This window comes from Notamacropus eugenii, chromosome 5 (assembly GCF_028372415.1).
Source record: "Notamacropus eugenii isolate mMacEug1 chromosome 5, mMacEug1.pri_v2, whole genome shotgun sequence".
Classification (NCBI taxonomy): Eukaryota; Metazoa; Chordata; class Mammalia; order Diprotodontia; family Macropodidae; genus Notamacropus; species Notamacropus eugenii.
The window spans coordinates 34,744,476-34,762,522 of NC_092876.1; the positions used below are offsets into that span (position 1 = coordinate 34,744,476).

Genomic DNA, 18,047 nt, shown 5'->3' on the forward strand with positions numbered 1-18,047 from the left:
CTATATCATGACCTCTTAGATCACAACCCAGTTTTTGATTGCTGTCGAAAGGGGCTCATGAAACGAAAAACTTTGAGGTCAGAAAGATCCTACTTCCAATCCTATCTCGTGTACTTACCAGTTGTGTGACCCTGGGCAGGCCACTTCACCTCAGCCACAGTTTATTTGTCTGTACAATGGGGATAATAGTATCCGCCTCTTGTAATTATTGGGAGGATCAGATAAAAGAATGATTGTGAAGTGGTTTGTCACACTTAAAGCATTGTATAAATGCTGGTCATTATTCCACCACAAAGCCTGTGACAGTCATCCAGCCTGTGAAGATCTCAGTGCATGGGTGATCCTCTCACTTCTGAGGCAGCCCCTTCATTCTGGGACAGCTCTCCTCCTCAAGATGTTTCTCTTCAGTATAAATCCTCTATAAATATATAAATCTATCAAGCCCAAGTCAGTCTCAGCTCCCACCTGCCATAGTTTCTGGCTCTGGCACCAAACAAAGCCTGATTAATCCCCCATCCCTATGACAGCCTTTCAAATACTAGAAAGTAGTTCTCATGTCCTGCCCCCATCTCCATCTCACCCTGCAGCCTCCTTCTCTCTGGGCCGAATATGCTGAATCCCTTTATCTGAGCTTTTTATGACTTAACAGTGTCCTCGCACCTCTCCTCCAGAGCCCTCAACTTATCAATATCCTTCCTACACTGCAAGGCCTAGAATTGAACCCTGAACTCCAGAGGTGTGGAGGACTCTTCCCTCCCTGGATCACCACCTCACAGAGTGGGGACATTTAGTATCAATGACCCTAGGTGCTTTTATTGACTGTATTCTGGGGGTCCCAAAGCCCCTCCAGTTTAAGTGGCTCCTCCCAGCATCCTCCAGTCCAGGCACTGACTGTTTTGTTTCAGTTACAGGTTATTAAAAATGCTTTGGGACCAGTTTGGCAGAGGCTGTAATCCAAAGGCCAACATTCCATTCTGTTTCCTCCCTGCCAGGATGTGGGATCCTCCCAGTTACCTCAGGGCCCCACCCACGGCTACAAATCAGACAACAAGGTAATGTGTTTGGAACAAGCCACTGGGGTGGCAAGAGCCTGGTCTGCCCTCCAAGGAAAGGAGGGTCATCTCTGGGTCATGGGCAACTTTTAACCTCTGTTTCTGGATCTTGGAGTCCAAGGGGCTTTCCAGCCCTCTCTGACCCTGCCTTCCACCCATCTCTCCTACCCTGGTATTTCCCATTAGGCTAATAATGCCATGCTTCCTGTGGGCACCTGCACTACCCAGGCCCAATCAGAAAGAATACTTTCTCAGGAACATTACTTGTCCCCACCGTACCTCCATCTTGCAGCTTGGGTCTTTGGTTGATACTCCTCTTGGCTGGATCTTGGCCAGAAGTGTCCCTGGTCAGTGTCCTTACTTCCCATAAACATACCTCCCTTAGCTCATGAAAGAACAGATCCAGCTGGGGATTGAGACCAGAAGGAGAGATGAATGTAATAGGTACCAAGAAGCTGGAAAATAAACAGAATATTTGCCAGCCACCAGCAAATCACACTTGTAGGAAGCATCATGCACAGCATCTGATTCTCTCCTAATTTGCAGCTGGAAGGGACCACAGGCCTCTCCTCTTACTGAGGTGCAGGAAGGAAAGAGACTTACCCAGTAAGTGTCAGGCAATCTAGAGCCAGAACTCTTGCCATTGTGATAAGTGAGACCTGAACCAGATTAAAATGTAATGGGGAAATGTTTAACAAATTAAATAAAAATACAACACAACTAATGTTAATTTGTGGTTTTCTAAGTGGTTTTCTAATTCAGCCATTTCTATTTAAGATTGGACACCACTAGCTTAAAATATTTGCTCCTTATAAAGAACTCAAAAAAAAAAAAAAACAAAACAAAACCAAAAACTGAAAAGTCTTAAAGGACCCTAGTAAGAATTCCCAAAGGCAGAGTTTCAGAGACCCATCATGAGGCCACAAGAGCAATATTCCTTTACTGCTTTGCACAGTTAGCAAATCAGGATTACAAGTTTAGCACTTAGCACCCAGTCTGGCACATTAATCAATCAATAAATGTTCATTAAGTACTTACTATGTGCCAGGCATTGTACTAAGAACTGGAGATACAAAAAAAGGCAAAAACACAGGCCCTACCCTCAAGGAATTTACAATCTAATGGGGAGACAAGCAAATATGTACAAAGCAAATTCTTCAGAGGATAAGTAGAAAATAATTAACAGAGGAAAAGCACTGGAATTAATAAATAGGAAATAATTAACAGAGGAATTAAGAGGGATTGGGAAAGATTTTCTGTTAAAGATGGGATTTTAGTTGGGACTTAAAGAAAGCCAGGGAAGCCAGGAGGCAGAGATGAAGCATTCCACACTTTGAAGACAGTCTGAGAAAATGCCTGGACTCTGAGAAATGGAGAATCTTCTTTGCTGAACAATCAGGAGGCCAGTGTCCCTGGATTAAAGAATAAGTGTGGGAGAGTAGAGTGTAAGACTGGCAAAGGAGAAGGGAGACTAGGTTATAAAGGGCTTTCAATGCCAAACGGAACATTTTGTATTTGTTCCTGGATGGGATAGGGAACAACTAGAGTTTATTCAATAGGAGGGGTAACATGGTCAGACCTGTGCTTTAGGAAAATCACTTTGGTGGCTGAAGGGAGGATGGACTGGAGTGTGGAGAGATCTGAGGGAGCCCCTCCCCCTCCCCCCCAACCAAGGGCCACTGCAATAGTCCAGGTGCAAGGTTTAGAGGGCCTGGACCAGGTAGGGGTAGTGTCAGAGGAGAGAAGAGGGGAAGATGCTGCAGAGGTGAAATCTACAAGAGATGCTGTAGAGGTGAAATCTACAAGAGATAATTTAGAGGTGTATCTACAAGAGATACTGTAGAGGTGAAATCTACTAGAGATGTTTTAGAGGTGAAATCTACAAGAGATACCGGTAGAGGTGAAATCGACAGACCTTGGCATCATATTGGATATGGGAGATGAGAGGGAATCAGGACCTGGGTTGGGAGACCAGGAGAATGGTATTACCCTTAATAGAAAAGGTAGTAGTAGGAGGGGAGGTTTTAGGGCGAAAGGCAATGAGTTCTGTTTTGGACATGTTAAATTTAAGATAACTACTAGACATCCAGTATGGATGTCTAAAAGGCTGTTGGAGGTGTGAGCTTGGAGATCAGCAGAGGAGGTAGGTCTATGAGATCTTTGACAAATCACTCAGTCTCATGGTCCTCAGCTTCCTCACATGTAAAATTAGAGCATATATGTGTGTGTGTGTATCATATACAGTATGTACATATGGTTTATTAAATGGGGGAAGGAACAAGCATTTATATAGCAATGAGAGAAATTATTATTAATAAGCAATACTTTGGGGAAATCCAGAGTTCTCTTCTTCTAAAGTCCTGATTTTAAAAAGTAAAAAGTTCAGTCTCTTAAAGGACATTACTGATGATGAGATTGAATTAACTCTAGTCAGTCTTGGTCAGACTCCACCCACCCTTACAAGGAATTTAATCTAAAGTGGGGAAGCCCATAGTATTCTACTCAAGCTTGGGCAGGGATAAACTCTTTGATTACATTGCCCAAGATGGGAGTGGTTGGGTATAAAGATAAGAATCTAGGTCCAAGGGTGACTGTGATGTCATTGGCTCCTCCTTTTAATATAGCCCGCCTTCCATTGTGTTAGCCAATCAGAGCTGACTGCCACTCCTCTTCCAAAAGAATACATATGCCCTGAGCTCTCCACCCAGGATTGCTTTTGGTTTAAGAGATCTGGCCAAATGACCACCTTTTTATTAATAATGTTCTGGCCTTATTGATAAAATGATTAAGTTAACCAGAAAACATGTCTCTTGAGTCTTTTTAATTGCCACAGCGCCTACTATGTACCGGACACTGTGCTAGGAACTTTATAAATATTATCTCATGTGATCTTCACAACAACCCTGAGAGGTAGTTGCTATATTATTATCTACATTTTACAGTTGGGAAAACTGAAGAGACAGAGGTGAAGTGACTTGCCGAAGGACTCTAGAACACAGGTAGTGAATGTCTGAGGTCACATTCAAACTGAGTTCTTTCCAGTTACAGGCCTAGTTTGCTATCCACCAGACCATCCAGCTTCCCTAGCAGTCCCATACCCTAGGCTAGTAACTCTTTACTCTGAAGTAATTGAGTGTTGACCTTGAGCCTGTAGCCTCATGACAGTCAGAGTAAAAAAGCCTGGACATGAGGGAAGCCCTGCCTTGCGTATGAAACTCTTCCCTTGGGAATTCTAGTTGGGGCCTTTTCAAGCTTTTGTGATGCGTAAAAAGTTGGAGAGGTATAGTTGCTGGGTAATTAATCATTTTATTAACCATGATTACAATTAATAAAAGGAGTCAGTGGCACTCTTGAATGTTGAAGACCCCTCATGGAACTGATTCAGTGCTTATATGCCCTTGGAATAGTAGGTGTTCCTGAAAGTGTCAGTCAATTCTGATTGGTTAACAACTGATCAGAATGAATATTATAATGAGAAATGGGCTTATTCTAATGAGGGGTTATAAGACATGATTGATGATTCAGTCTTGGACAAAGAGACTTATCGCTCATCCAGACAATCTAGACTAAAGAGAGTCTACTTCTACTCAAACCTGGCTGAGTGGAACACAATGGGCTAGAATTCACCTTAGATTAAATTCTTTGTAAGGTTTTCCAGTTGGGTAGGGTCTCCCACCCAGGATCCAAAAATTGGGGATTGGAGCAGCCTCATTCATCAACACTGTCCTTCATAAACTGAACAAAATACAGGCTTCTGAAAAGATCCTGTTCTTAATTCAATAATTGATTATTAATATGAGAGAAACAATCACTTCTCTCACTTTTCAGTGTTTTATGAGTTCCATATAAAGAGCAAATACTTTAAACTATATTTTGCTTAAGCTTCAGTGGGGAATAATTTAACAAACCATGTTCTTGATCTGGAAAGGGCCTCAGTCCAATTTTTTAATTTTACAAATGAGGAGAATGAGCCCATGGAGGCTAAGTGACTTGCCCAAGGTCATATAGGAAATATGTGGCAGGAACAGGATTTGAATCCAGAGGAGTTCTCTTTTCCTTGCACTCAATTCATTGAGAATAAGGTCCTCTAAAAAGGGGTTCTGAAAGTAGTCATTTGGGGTATGGAGGGGAAGAATTCCAGAAGAGTAAGGGAAGGCACAAAGCAAAGTCAATCAATCAACAAATGGGATAGGTTTTTTTGTTTGTTTGTTTGGGAAGCAATCAGAGTTTAAGTGACTTACCCAGGGTCACACAACTGGTATCTTAAGTCTGGATTTGAACTCAGGTCCTCCTGACTCCAGGGCTGATACTCTAGCCATTGTACCAGCTAGCTGCCCCTCAAAAAGTGTTTATGAAGCAGCTGCTGTGCCAAGCACAAGAACAAGGAATGAAACCATCCCAGTCCTTCTCTTGTTCCTGACTCTAGAATTGGGACCAAGTTGCTGCCCCCATCCCTCCCTCCCTGGTTTGTCTGGGACTTGCAGTCCTTTTTAACAAACTCTTCACTCCATACAGAGCATGTATCCCCTTGGGACAGGGGAGATTGTCACCAGAGAGCTGAACTGAGCCCTGACACTTTTCTAGAGCCCTGGGTGCCTAATAAAGGGTGAGGAGTCAGAGAGGGCAAGTATCCAGTCTTAAAGGATCAGGGCAGCCCTGTGGAGTGACAGAGTAGAAGGAGAGTTTGTGATGAGGGGATATTTCACTTAGAGGAAGTAAAAATAGTTTTATTAAAATCTCTGTAGAATCAGGAAGGTGGGTTATGAAAGAGCCCTGCCCGCAGTAACCTGAACCCCATGAGTTGCCCAGAAAAGCTTAGGAGGATGGGCTAAAGGTGAGCAATGAACTTCAGGGGGAAGGGAGTGTGAAGGGTCCCCGTGTCAAGGAACTGAGGCCCCCTGCCATGGTCATCACTAGAGGTGAATCCAGTCCTGATGGTTTCTGAGTGAGGGGTTCCCTCACCTGCTGCCCCTCGAGCAGGAACCTGAATCGAGGGACCCCAGCCATACCTGCTCCCCAAATCCCAAAATGTTAGAACTCTCAGAGTCAGGCAGCCCAGCCCTCCCATTGACTGGGGAAGGAATGAGGGTACAAAAAGGGGAGTGCCTTGGTTAAGGTCACCCAGGGAGGCTAAGGTCACCCAAGATGGAGGCTATCTAACTCCAATTCCATTTCTCCTTCAGTGATGCCCACAGATGGAAGAGACTTGAGTGGTCATATTGTCATAGAAGTAGGTTTGGAAGACCTTGAGGGCCATTGAGTCCCTTTCACAGTTGAGCAAACTGAGAATCAAAGATTTTCCTCAAGATTTGCCCAAACCAGGTCAAACCAGGTAGCAAGCAGCAGTCAGAATTTGAACCCAGATCTTCTAACTCCAAACCCAATACTCTTTGCCTCTTGTACTAGGTGGTGCATTGGATGGAGCACCAGTTCAGGAGTCAGAAGGACCTGAGTTCAAATCTCACCTCAGACACTTGTCACTCACTAGCTGTGTGACCTTGGGCAAGTCACTTAACCCCAACTGCCTCATCCTGGGTCATCTCCAGTCATCCTGATGAATATCTGGTCACTGGATTCAGATGGCTCTGGAGGAGAAGTGAGGCTGGTGACCTGCACAGCCCTCCCTCACTCAAAACAAAGTCAAGTGCAAGTCATGTCATCATTTCTCTGATGGCATGGTCTTCAGCAATGAAGGATGAATACACACACATGCCTGAAAAATAATCCCCTCTGCAACCCACCAGTCAATTAACCATCCAGCCCTTGCTTACCGACCCCCAGGAGAAGGAACCAACTTCCTCCCAGATCAAGCAGCTAACATAGAGCTCTCATTATTTCTACAATCTATGTCCATGTGCCCCTGTCCCTGTCATCACCTATATCTGTCATATGCCCTGGCTCCCCATCTACCCTCCTCCAAGGGGCACCATCTGGAACCAGCCCAGCTCCCCTAAGTCTGTTGGCATAAAGGTGCTGTCACTGAGGCAGAATTTGCATTCTGTTGATCTTCTGCTATTTGCATAGCCTGCCCTTCACACCATGGGGTGGGAGGGGGAGTGTTAGCCTGCTGTACCAACTTCCTCCTAGTGAAGGGAAGAGGCCCCAGTCCCACCTTGGCAGAAGGAAGGGTTCTGAGCAGCTCAGCTTCTCTGAGCCTCCATTTCTCCATCTATAAAATGAGAGGGGTTGGTCTAGATTGGGCGTCTTAATCTGGGGCTGGTCAACTTTTTTTAAACTTGAAAACATTTTTGGGAGGCAACTATTTCAATATAACTGGTTTCCTTTCATTGTATTTGTACAATTGTACAAATACCATGTATTCCCCATTGTATTCCTTTCAAATGTATTTCATTTTATGCATTTAAAAACACGATTCTGGGAAGGGGTCCTTAGGGGTCCAGCCTATCTGAGGGGCCCAGGATATAAAGACAGCTAAGAAGTCCTGATTTACTGGAGGGCCTCTAAGGTCTAATGGATCTGGGATCTCTTCCACCCTTCCCTCCATCAAGGCAGATGGCAAGTCATCCACACTGGCCCATCTCAGGTGACGCTGATCAGTATCCCTCCCATAATGTCCAGAGACCAGGGGATATGGGTACCAAGAGAACATATGGGCTACTCCTATTTCTTCCAAGCATGTACTCCTCTAGCAGCTTCCTTTATGAAGCTTCTCCTGTGTCACCCCTCTCTCCCCATGCTGTCTTCATTGCCATTTTGAGGATCCTCAATTCCACTTCCCTTTAATTCAGCGAACAGTTATGAAGCATTTTGCTATGTGCCAGGCACTACACAAGGTCCTGAGGATCCAAAGACAGAAGTAAAACAGTCTCCACCTTCTTAGGGCTTACATTCTACTGGGAGATTTAATTAACCACTTTTCCCCACTCGACCTCAGCAAGTCACTGAACCCCACCTGGGTTTCAGGGATGGCTGGCACAGTGGAAAGATAAACTGCTCCGGAGTCAAAGGTCTTGAGTTTAAACCCTGCCTTTGACACTGATTACCAGTGTGACCATGGGCAAATGCTCTCACCTTTCTGGGCCTCACTTTCCTCTTCTGTTAAATGTAGGAACTGGACTAGTTAACTTCTGGGGTCCCCTGCAGCTCTAAATTTGACCCTATATGTATAAGTCAATGGGCAACTAGGTGGCCTAATGGATAGAGAGCTGGGTGAATTCAAATCCAGTTTCAGACACTTCCTAGCTGTGTGACCCTGGGCAAGTCACTTTACCCTGTTTGCCTCAGCTTCCTCATCTGTAAAATGAGCTGGAGAAGGAAATGGCAAACCCCTCTAGTATCTCCACCAAGAAAACCCCAAGTGGGGTCATGAAGAGTTGGACATGACTGAAATGACTGAACAACAAAATATACAAGTCAATAGAAAATTCACAAGTCTCCTGCCTCTTGGTCTAGGATCATCTCTGGCCAGCTTCTGCTATTCAGGACTCATGGTCCCATAGTGACCATTGGAAGAGTCCACTGAGGCAGGTCCTAATGCTGAGGCCAGTTGGACAGCCTGGGCTAAGAGTGTGTGCAAATTCCTCCATGGATGGGGCTATGTAAAGCAACTTTATTAAAATCCTCCCTAGCTCCCCTGTCTGCCCCCTGCCCCAATTTGCCTAGTGGGTCCTGAGCCAGTGAGCAAGGAGGGAGAGGGTTTTGCTAACCAAATATCCAGGCCTTCTGCTCCCCAACCCCCCAGCTCCAGGTGGTGTCTATTTAGCTGGGGATCTCCCTTCTGATGTGACCAGAAGCTGTTTGCATCCTCACTGTACAATGTGGGGCCTGTTGCATTGCCTGGGCCTGAGCCTGGGCCTGGCCTGCTCCACTGCCCAGGCCAAGCTCTGCCTCTCTAGGCAACTCAAGCTGAATGGGGACTACATCCTGGGGGGCCTCTTCCCCTTTGGGATCAAAGAAGATGCTGTCCTGGAGAGGACCCTGCCAAAGGGGGTGCTCTGTACCAAGTATGGGGTGGCTGAGGGAAGGCTGAGATGGTGGGAGGGAAGAAGGGAGAATGCCTGGGGTGGGGGAGGGTGTGCAAGGTAAAAGTGGGGACTGGTGGAAGTGGGGAGACTAGGAATCTGTGCACCAGACAAGGGGAAAAGCCCCAAGGAGGTCGTAACAGGAAAAGGGCCCCAGAGAATCTGTTCCAGGTATGGGGAAGAGCCCCCCAGGGTCTGTATGGCAGTTAAGGGGGAAGCCCAAGTACCAGGTAAGGGGGGAGGCAATCCCAAAAGGTCTCTGTGTTATGTAAATGAAGGGCACTCCTAAGTGGGGAGGACTGGGGATCTGTGAGACAGAGAAGAGGAAAAACCCCAGGGAATGTGGAGCCAGGGTGAAAGTCAGGAAGGCTGTGCCAGGGAAGTGGGGAGGAGGTCTTTGCAGGGTAAGAGCAGGGCCCTGGGGATTCTATGTATCAGGTAAATGTGATGGTGGGAGTTCCCAGATAGAGGGCAGCCAGGGGTCCAGGTGCCAGGTAAAGGGAGGGTACCAAACCAGGCATGAGAGTGAGCCAGATAAGGACTGCAGGAGATCTCAGTACCAGATACACATCCTAATCAGTCCATTCATTCAGTGATCATTTATACAGCACGTGGTGGTACAGATAGAAAGCTAGCCAAGGAGCCTGGGGGGCTCATGTCCCAACTTTGACACATCAGGCTGTATAATCCTGGGCAAGTCCTCTCTCCTCCTCTCAATGCCCAGAGGCAGCTCTCTGCTACAACTTTGCTGCCAAGATTCTTCTGATCTATGCTGGTGCAATTACTAATCAGTGCCCTCTCCCCACAAAAAAAGTGCCAGGCAGGAGACAGGAAGATAAGAACCGCCCCCCTCTCCCCAATATTCCCTGTTACCAGAGAGGCCAGTGCCCTCTTCCCATCCCCCAGGCTCTCAACCTAGGGCTCTTCTCCAACTCCATTTTCTCACCCCATCCCCATCTCCAAGATGTTGAATCTGCCTCCTTTTCTCTCCTCTGACACTGGCCCACCCTGGTGCAGACCCATTTGGACTATTGTGATAGCACCAGGTGGGCCTGCCTGCCTCAGGTCCCTCCCCACTTCAATCCATCTTCCATCAGCCACCAAAGTGATTGTCCTAAAGCGCAGGTCCTACTCAGTAAACTCCAATGGCTCCCTAGTGCCCCTAGGAGCAAATACAAAATGCTCTGACATTCAAAGCCCTTCCTCCCTTTCCAATCTTCTTCCATCGGGGACTCTGGCCTCCTGCTTGTTCTACAAACGGCTCCTTCCTCCAGGCTTTGTCCCTGGGCACTGGCCCCCCAGCCTGGAATGCTCTCCCTCCTCATCTCCACCCCCAGCTTCCTTGGTTTCTCAACTGCCAACTAAAATCCCACCTTCCCACTCGTACTCCAGTACCTTCCTCTGGCCGATCATTTCCTGTCTATTCTGTTTATAGCTTGTTGGTATAGATTTGTTTGCATGTTGCTTGCCCCTTCAGATGGTGAGCAGGCACAGTTTTTTTTTTGTTTTTGCCTTTCTTTGTATCTCTAGTACCTGGCACACAGTAGGTGCTTAGTAAATCTATTTATTAACTGAGGAACTTTCTCTGCCCTAAAGGAACTTGAGGTGGGGGTGGGGTGAGGAGGTAGAAGGGGCTCAAGGACATCTTTACTGGGTAAGGGCAGAGATCCCTGGGTCATCTGTAGGCAGCCAGCCCTAGGAGATGTGCTGCATTAATGGGGAGCCCAGAGGGGGTTGTGTGCCAAGTCAGGGGACCCATGGTATTTCTCAAGCCTGGAGCCCCTGGGAGATGGATCATGGGGCTCAGGATGAGACCTCCTCCGATGCAGGTTCTCAGCAATGGGGCTGCTATGGGCGCTGGCCATGAAGATGGCCGTCGAGGAGATCAACAGCTCATCAGCACTGCTGCCTGGAGTCTACCTGGGCTATGACATCTATGACACCTGCAGTCTGCCCATGGTAGTCATGAAGCCTAGCCTCCTATTCATGTCACAGATCAGGAGTCGGGACATCGGCGCCTACTGCAACTATACCCGGTACTGGCCCCGAGTGGTAGCAGTCATTGGCCCCTACTCCTCTGAGCTCGCCCTCATCACAGGCAAGCTCTTTGGCTTCTTCCTGATGCCCCAGGTACCAAGAGCCCAGGAGGGGGTCTGGGCTGCTCACCTTTAGGTTCGTCCCTCAGCCCTCATAGGCTCTTAGGACTCTTAGGCATGGAGTGCCTCTCTGTCCTCTGCAACAAAATGGACTCTTAGGCATGGAGTGCCTCTCTATCCTCTGCAACAAAATGCAACAAAATGGGCCAGGAGGGTGGGGGCTGTGAAAAACAGCCCTCTTGGACTTGGGAACAAAACACAGGAGTGGTAGCAGGCAGCAGTTTTGCCCTCCTGAGCTTGTGGGGCTCGAATGTTATAAGAGACCTAACGAAGGGGGCAGAGGGCATGGCTGGGAAACAGTCTGGGGTTTATCCACCCACCTCCCTTCAGTGAACAGTGGCCTCCATTCCCTCCATTGGGTTCTCATCCCTGCTCCCACTCACTAAGCCCTGACCCCACTCAGGAAATTTCCATGTTCCCATTGTCCCGTCATCCCCACTTGTTGAACCCCTGTTCACCTCACTGAGGCCCCCATCCCCTCACTAAGGTCCCCCATTCCCTCACTGAGGTCCCATACCCCCTCACTGAGGTCCTCCATCCCTTCACAGAGGCCCCCATCCTCTCACGGAGGCCCCAATCCCCATTCACCAAAGTCCTCACCTCCTCTCTGATAGCTTCATCTGCCTAGTGGCCTCCACTCTCTTAGTCAACCCAGGCTAAAGGCACATCAACCACCCTCCTGGCCCAGCCTTTTTTCTTATAGGTCAGCTATGGGGCTGGCAGTGATCGGCTAAGCAACCGTGAGTTGTTCCCATCCTTCTTCCGGACAATCCCCAGTGACCGGGTGCAGCTGCAGGCCATCGTGGAGCTGCTGTGTCTGTTTGGCTGGAATTGGGTGGCTGCTGTGGGCAGCGATGATGAGTATGGCCACCAGGGCCTCAGCCTCTTCTCTAGCCTCGCCAACAATCGGAGCATCTGCATCGCCCACGAGAGCACCCTGCCGCTGCCCAGGAGCCAGGGCTCCCAGAATCTGAGCAAGGTGGATACTATCCTGCAGCAGATTAACCACAGTGCTGTACAGGTAGTGGTGCTGATCTCCTCTGAGGGAGCTGCCCACATTCTCTTCCAGCGGTGCATCGTCACCAAGGTGACACCCAAGGTGTGGGTGGGCAGTGAGTCCTGGCTGGTGTCTGAGCAGATCGTCAAACTGCCTGGCATCAAAGTGGTGGGCACCATCCTGGGATTCCTCCTGCAAAGTTCTCAGCTGCCCGAATTCAATGACTATGTTAAGCAGTGCCTCATCCAGGCCGCCAACCAGACCTTCTGTGACAGCCTGAGAGAGGCCCCGCCTCAGTCCGAGGATGACGTGGTTGGGCCCCAGTGCCCGCAGTGTGACAACATCAGTCATGAGAACATCTCAGTTGGTTCTCAGCATCACCGGACTTTTGCTGTCTATGCCGCTGTCTACAGTGTGGCTCATGCTCTCCACCTCTCCCTGGGCTGCAATGCCTCTGGGTGCCCCTCCCAGAACCACACTCGGCCCTGGGAGGTAAGAAAGGCTGGTGAGAAGCCACCACCTACGCGCCCAGCTCTTTGCAAGGGGATGGGGAGGGACAAAAAGTTAAAGTTTCCTCAAGCAGCTTATGTTCTACTGGGGAAGAGAGCATGAATATACAAAAGAAACACAAATTCATTGGGAGGAGGGAGGCCCAAGCAACTGGTGGGGACCAGCAAGACTTCCTGCAGAAGTCTGAGGGGAACTGAGGATTTCAGGAAGTAGTGGTGAGTAGGAAAGGCACTCCAGGCAGAGGGAAAAGCCTTTGCAAAGGGCCAGAGACCAGAGATGGAGTGCCATGTCCAAGAAGCAGCAAAGGCAGCCGGTTTGGGGGAATGTCCAGAGTGTAAAAGGGAGCCCTATGTCCTAAGGCTTCGAAGGGAGGTGGGGGCTAAGTGAATGTAGAGTAGCCAACGGGTGTTTAATATTCAAACCCAGTGGTGATTTATTGGACAGGAAGTGATGTGGTCACACCTCTATGTCAGAAAGATTGCTTTGGCAGCTGAACTGAGGAGGGAGCGGGGCAGATAGGCCTGGTCCAGGCGAGAGGTGATCAAGGGTGGGAGGAAGGCAGGGGTCATGCAAAGGGAATAAAACCTGCCAGGGTTTGCATTTTCCTGGGATAGCCTCTGAAACCCCTGGTCACATTCAGAGTATGATGAGGCATCATAGGAGTATCACAGGAGCAGAGATTTGAGCTACCCTCTCAGGTTACAGATGGAAAAACTGAGTCACAGAGCTCCACAACTTGACTCTGTTTCCCTGGGTGGAAGAGTTTGAATATAAAACCACATACTCTGGTTCCAAATCCACCAGCCTTTTCCCTGTAGAATCTAAACTCTTGGCCTCTAACCCACATTCTCCTCCTGACTACCTTCGGTATTTGGGGTGTCACATCCCTGGGCCTCAGTTTCCTCCTTTATAAAATGAGGGGCTTCAACCTGAAGGCTGCTGAGGTCCCTTCTGGCTCTCCATCTCATGTCCATGGGGTGCATCAAAGTGTGCATGGTCTCATTTAATGAATAATTGGTCTATAGTAAGTGCTTGATTAATACTTTTTTTCATTTCTTCATTCATCAATAATGGAGCCCTCCTCAGTACAGGGTCCCATTGTTGCCTTTCCCTCCACCCTCCCCACCTTTCCCTTTCCCTCAGTCCAGCCTGGTCTGGGCATTCTTGCTCCTTCTCCTTCCCACAGCTCGTGAGCAAGATGTATGACCTGCGCTTCTCTGCCCGCTCCGTCACCCTGCAGTTCGATGAAACTGGGAACGTGGACATGTCTTATGACCTGAAGCTGTGGGTCTGGCACAATAAATCACAGCCAGATTTCCTTACTGTGGGTTCCTTCCAAGGGGACCTGAAGCTCAATCGCTCCCAGATCCACTGGCACAGCCAAGGGAACAAGGTACGGGGAGTCTCTGAGCAGATGGAGGGATGGAGGAAAGAAGGAAAAAGATCCTATGTGCAAGGCCAGTCCCATCATGCGTATGTGGGAATGGAAGCAGTCCTCTTGAGTATAGCACTATGCCAAGTATTAGGGATTGGTTTAGTCATTTTTCAGTTGTGTCTTATCCTTCTTGACCCTATTTGGGGTTTTCTTGACAAAGATACTAAAGTGGTTTGCCATTTCCTTTTTCTACTCATTTTACAGATGAGGGAACTGAGGCAAATAGGGTGAAGTGACTTGCCCAGGGTCACACAGATAGTAAGTGTCTGAGGACAGATTTGAACTCAGGAAAATGAGTCTTCCTGACTCCAGGTCCAGTGCTCTATGAACTCTGGTGCCCCCTAACTTTGTCATCATGATATACCAGTCTATCCATGGAGGGCTCGGGGAGAACCTGGGGCCCAGGTAATAATGATGCCTTCAGGGCCTCTCTCATTGCCATCCCCTCTTCCTCATGTAGCCCAGAAGCTGTAGCAGGTGCCAGGGTAATTCCTTCATATTACTGGTGGAGAAACTGAAGTCCAGAACCATTAAGGAACAGACAGACCCAAAGTGTCAGCAGCTTGAGCCAAGACTTCTAGATGAGTGATGAGCTGCTTCCTTCGTGGTCCCAGGGCTTTGGGAATAACCGGGCTTGGTGCCTGGTCAGTAATTTCTCCCCCTTTCCCCTCTCCCTTTCCCAGGAGCCTGTGTCCAGGTGTTCCCGAGAATGTGAGGAGGGCCAGGTGAGAAGGGTCAAAGGTTTCCACTCCTGCTGCTATGACTGTCTGGACTGCAAAGCTGGAACCTATAGACAGAACAAAGGTGAGCCCAGTCCCATCCCTGCCTTGGCCTGAGAATGCACCTACTCAGGAACTCCCCCCAAACAGAACTCAGAGCCTCCTGCCCTTCTAGCACCGGCTCATGCCCCCATTGCAGCCCCTTTTGAGAAGAGGTAGCACCCTTCCTAAGACTGGTGCAAAGAGGTGGCCTTAGCAGAGCTGCCTTACAAGTTAGCTGCCCTTGGAATAAAATGTAAAGGGCGGGGGGAATGGAAGAAGGAGGTCGGACTAGGGAGCATCTTAGGGTTAACAGCCCTTCCTACTCAGCCTCCAGATGCAGCCTTGGCTGCCAAAGGCTTAGAACTGGGAGCAATGGGCAGAAGTTACAGGGGCAAATTCCAGTTCAAAGGATCCTAGGAAGGGAAAAAAAAGGAAGAAACAAGTAATTATTGCATATATTTTATTTTTGGGGGGTAATTGGGGTAGTAAAGACTTTGAACTCATGTCCTCCTGATTCTAGGGCCAGTGCTCTATCCACTGCACCACCCTGTTACTCTGAGACAAGTGATTATTAAGTGCCTCAGCACTCTCTCCACTGCACACCATTAACAGTCAAGGCTCCATAATCATAGGATCTCGGGGGCCCATTGAATTCAATGCCCTCATTTTCCACGAGAAAGAAACCAAAGATTTTCTGGCGCTGTTAATGCTGGTGCCTTCTCTTGGAAATAACCTCCAATTAGTCCATATATACCGTTTTTTGTACATGATCATGTTGTATGTTTTCTCTCCCCTTAGAATATAAGCCCTTTCAGTGTCCTTAGTGTTCAATGTACTGTTTTACCCAGGAACCCTGAGGGTCTTCCCCTCCCAGTTTGATTTTTTTTTTATTAAAGGGGCCATCCCTTGAGTAACTTAAAAAAGCCTATTCATTGAATGGGTGTATCTCACTTAAAGTGAGATTGTGATAAGACCTTAGTCTGAAAGGGCCAAGGTCTCCCATTGCATCCTGGGCCATCTCCAGTTGTCCTGATGAATATCAGGTCACTGGACCCAGATGGCTCAGGAGAAGAAAGTGAGGTTGGTGACCCTGCACTGCCCTCCCTCACTCAAATCAAAGTCAACTGTGAGTCATGTTATTATCTTGATGTCATGGTCCTCTTCTAGAACAAAGGACAAACACAACGACTATGTGCTGGTATACAGTAAACACTTACTAAATGCTTGTTGACTGTAGTTGAGGCAAAATTTGAATCCAAGTCCAATGCTCTGTTACTCTATCACACTGACCTTCTGTCTGTATAAGGAAAACTCTGCTAATGGTTAAGAGGTTAAGAGCTATCCAGATTTGCAATGGGCTGCCCCAAGAGAGGTCAAGTCTCAAGCAGAGAGCAGATGCACCGTGGGGGATATGATGGAGATCTCACTGAGGTCTGGAGAGAGCCCTTCCAGGACTGAGATCTGATGATTCTGGGAGGGATGACACTGTCAGCTAGGATTCAGAGACAGACATTCTGGTGACCTGGCTATCAGCCCTTTTCTGTGTATTCTGACAACCCTCCTCACCCCCACCCCACCCAGTTATCTGTGGTCTGAGGAAACAGAAGGCCAGATGATCCACCTGCGTAGCCCAGGAAATGAGTAGGGGAGGGCAATCCATCTCTGAGGCCTGCCGGCCTGCCTGCCTGCCTGCCCCACACTCTTCCTCTCCTTGGGTTATTTTGCAGATAGCTTATCCTGTACTCCCTGTGAGCACCACCAGTGGTCTCCTGATCTCAGCACTCAATGTTTTCCCAGGACCATCAAATTCTTGGCGTGGGGAGAGCCAGTGGTAATTGCTTTACTTCTGCTGCTGGTGTTGGCGGTGAGTCTAAGCCTGGCAGCTCTGGGGCTCTTTTGCTACCACTGGGGCTCCCCTCTGGTGCAGGCATCGGGAGGCAACCTCAGCTGCTTCAGTCTGGGCTGTCTAACCCTGGTCTGCCTCAGTGTCCTCCAGTTCCCAGGCCAACCCAGCAGGGTTGGCTGTCTGGCTCAGCAGCCCCTGTTCCACCTGCCGCTCACTGGCTGTCTCAGCACCCTCTTCCTTAAATCGGCCGAGATCTTCCTGGCATCAGAGTTTCCGGGTCAGGCAGGGAGGCTTCGAAGCTGGCTGCGCGGGCCCCAGGCCTGGCTGCTGGTGGCTCTGCTGTTGCTCTCTGAGGGAGCACTTTGTACCTGGTATCTGCTTGCTTTCCCCCAATTCATGGTGACAGACTGGCAGGTGCTACCCCAAGAGGCCCTTGTGCATTGCCGGGTACGCTCCTGGTTCAGCTTCAGCACGGTGCACACGGTCAATGTAGCACTGGCCTTCCTCTGTTTCCTGGGTACCTTCATGGTGCAGAGCCATGCTGGGCGATACAATCTGGCCAGAGGCATCACCTTCGCCATGCTGGTATACTTCATCACCTGGATCTCCTTTATCCCACTCTTTGCCAATGTGCACAAGCTCTACCAGCCAGCCATGCAGATGGCCGCCATCTTGCTCTGTGCCCTTGGGATCCTGGCCACGTTCTACCTGCCTAAGTGCTACCTGCTGCTCTGGGAACCACACCTCAACACTCAAGAGTTTTTCCAGAGCTTTCTGGAGCTGGGGCCACGGGACAGAGGAGAAGACCAGGAAGGGAAGGCAGCAAAGAAAAGGAGCCAGTGATTTCGGGCTGACCCTAACTCCATAAGGATTCTGATCTAAGACCCCATGATCCCAACCCCACAGTAACTCACTCTCAGTGAACCTAGGACTGTGGTCCCAGCAAGACTCTAACTCTACTCTGATTCTAATCTGAGATCCTCCATGGCCCCCCCATAGTGATCCTGCCTTTGTGATCCCAACCCAAGGAACACAGTGTCCCATAATCCTGACCTCTGTGACTCTATTACTTCAAACCTGGCCCCATGAAACCAGAGTCTCTTAATTCCAGCCCACAGTGACTACTCCCCTCCAAGTTCTGTACAGTCTTTAAAGCAAAGATTCTTAATCTGGGGTCTAAGATATGGCTTAAAAATTTTTGGGGGGTAACTATATTTCAATATAATTAGTTTCCTTTTAATCCTATGGATTTTGTTTTATGAATTTAAAGACATTCTAAGAAGGGGTCCCTGTTGCAGAAAAAGAAAG

At 48.6% G+C, this 18,047-nt stretch overlaps 1 protein-coding gene across 1 annotated transcript; it reads left to right on the forward strand.

The window, feature by feature from the left end:
- Positions 1-8,822: 8,822 nt before the first annotated feature.
- On the forward strand, positions 8,823-18,019 carry TAS1R3 (taste 1 receptor member 3). Its single transcript, XM_072608492.1, has 6 exons — positions 8,823-9,016; positions 10,864-11,164; positions 11,894-12,679; positions 13,884-14,090; positions 14,816-14,936; positions 16,621-18,019. Exons 1-6 carry the CDS (start codon positions 8,829-8,831, stop codon positions 17,580-17,582), a joined length of 2,565 nt encoding a protein of 854 aa, XP_072464593.1. The 5' UTR covers positions 8,823-8,828; the 3' UTR covers positions 17,583-18,019.
- The last annotated feature ends 28 nt before the right edge of the window (positions 18,020-18,047 follow it).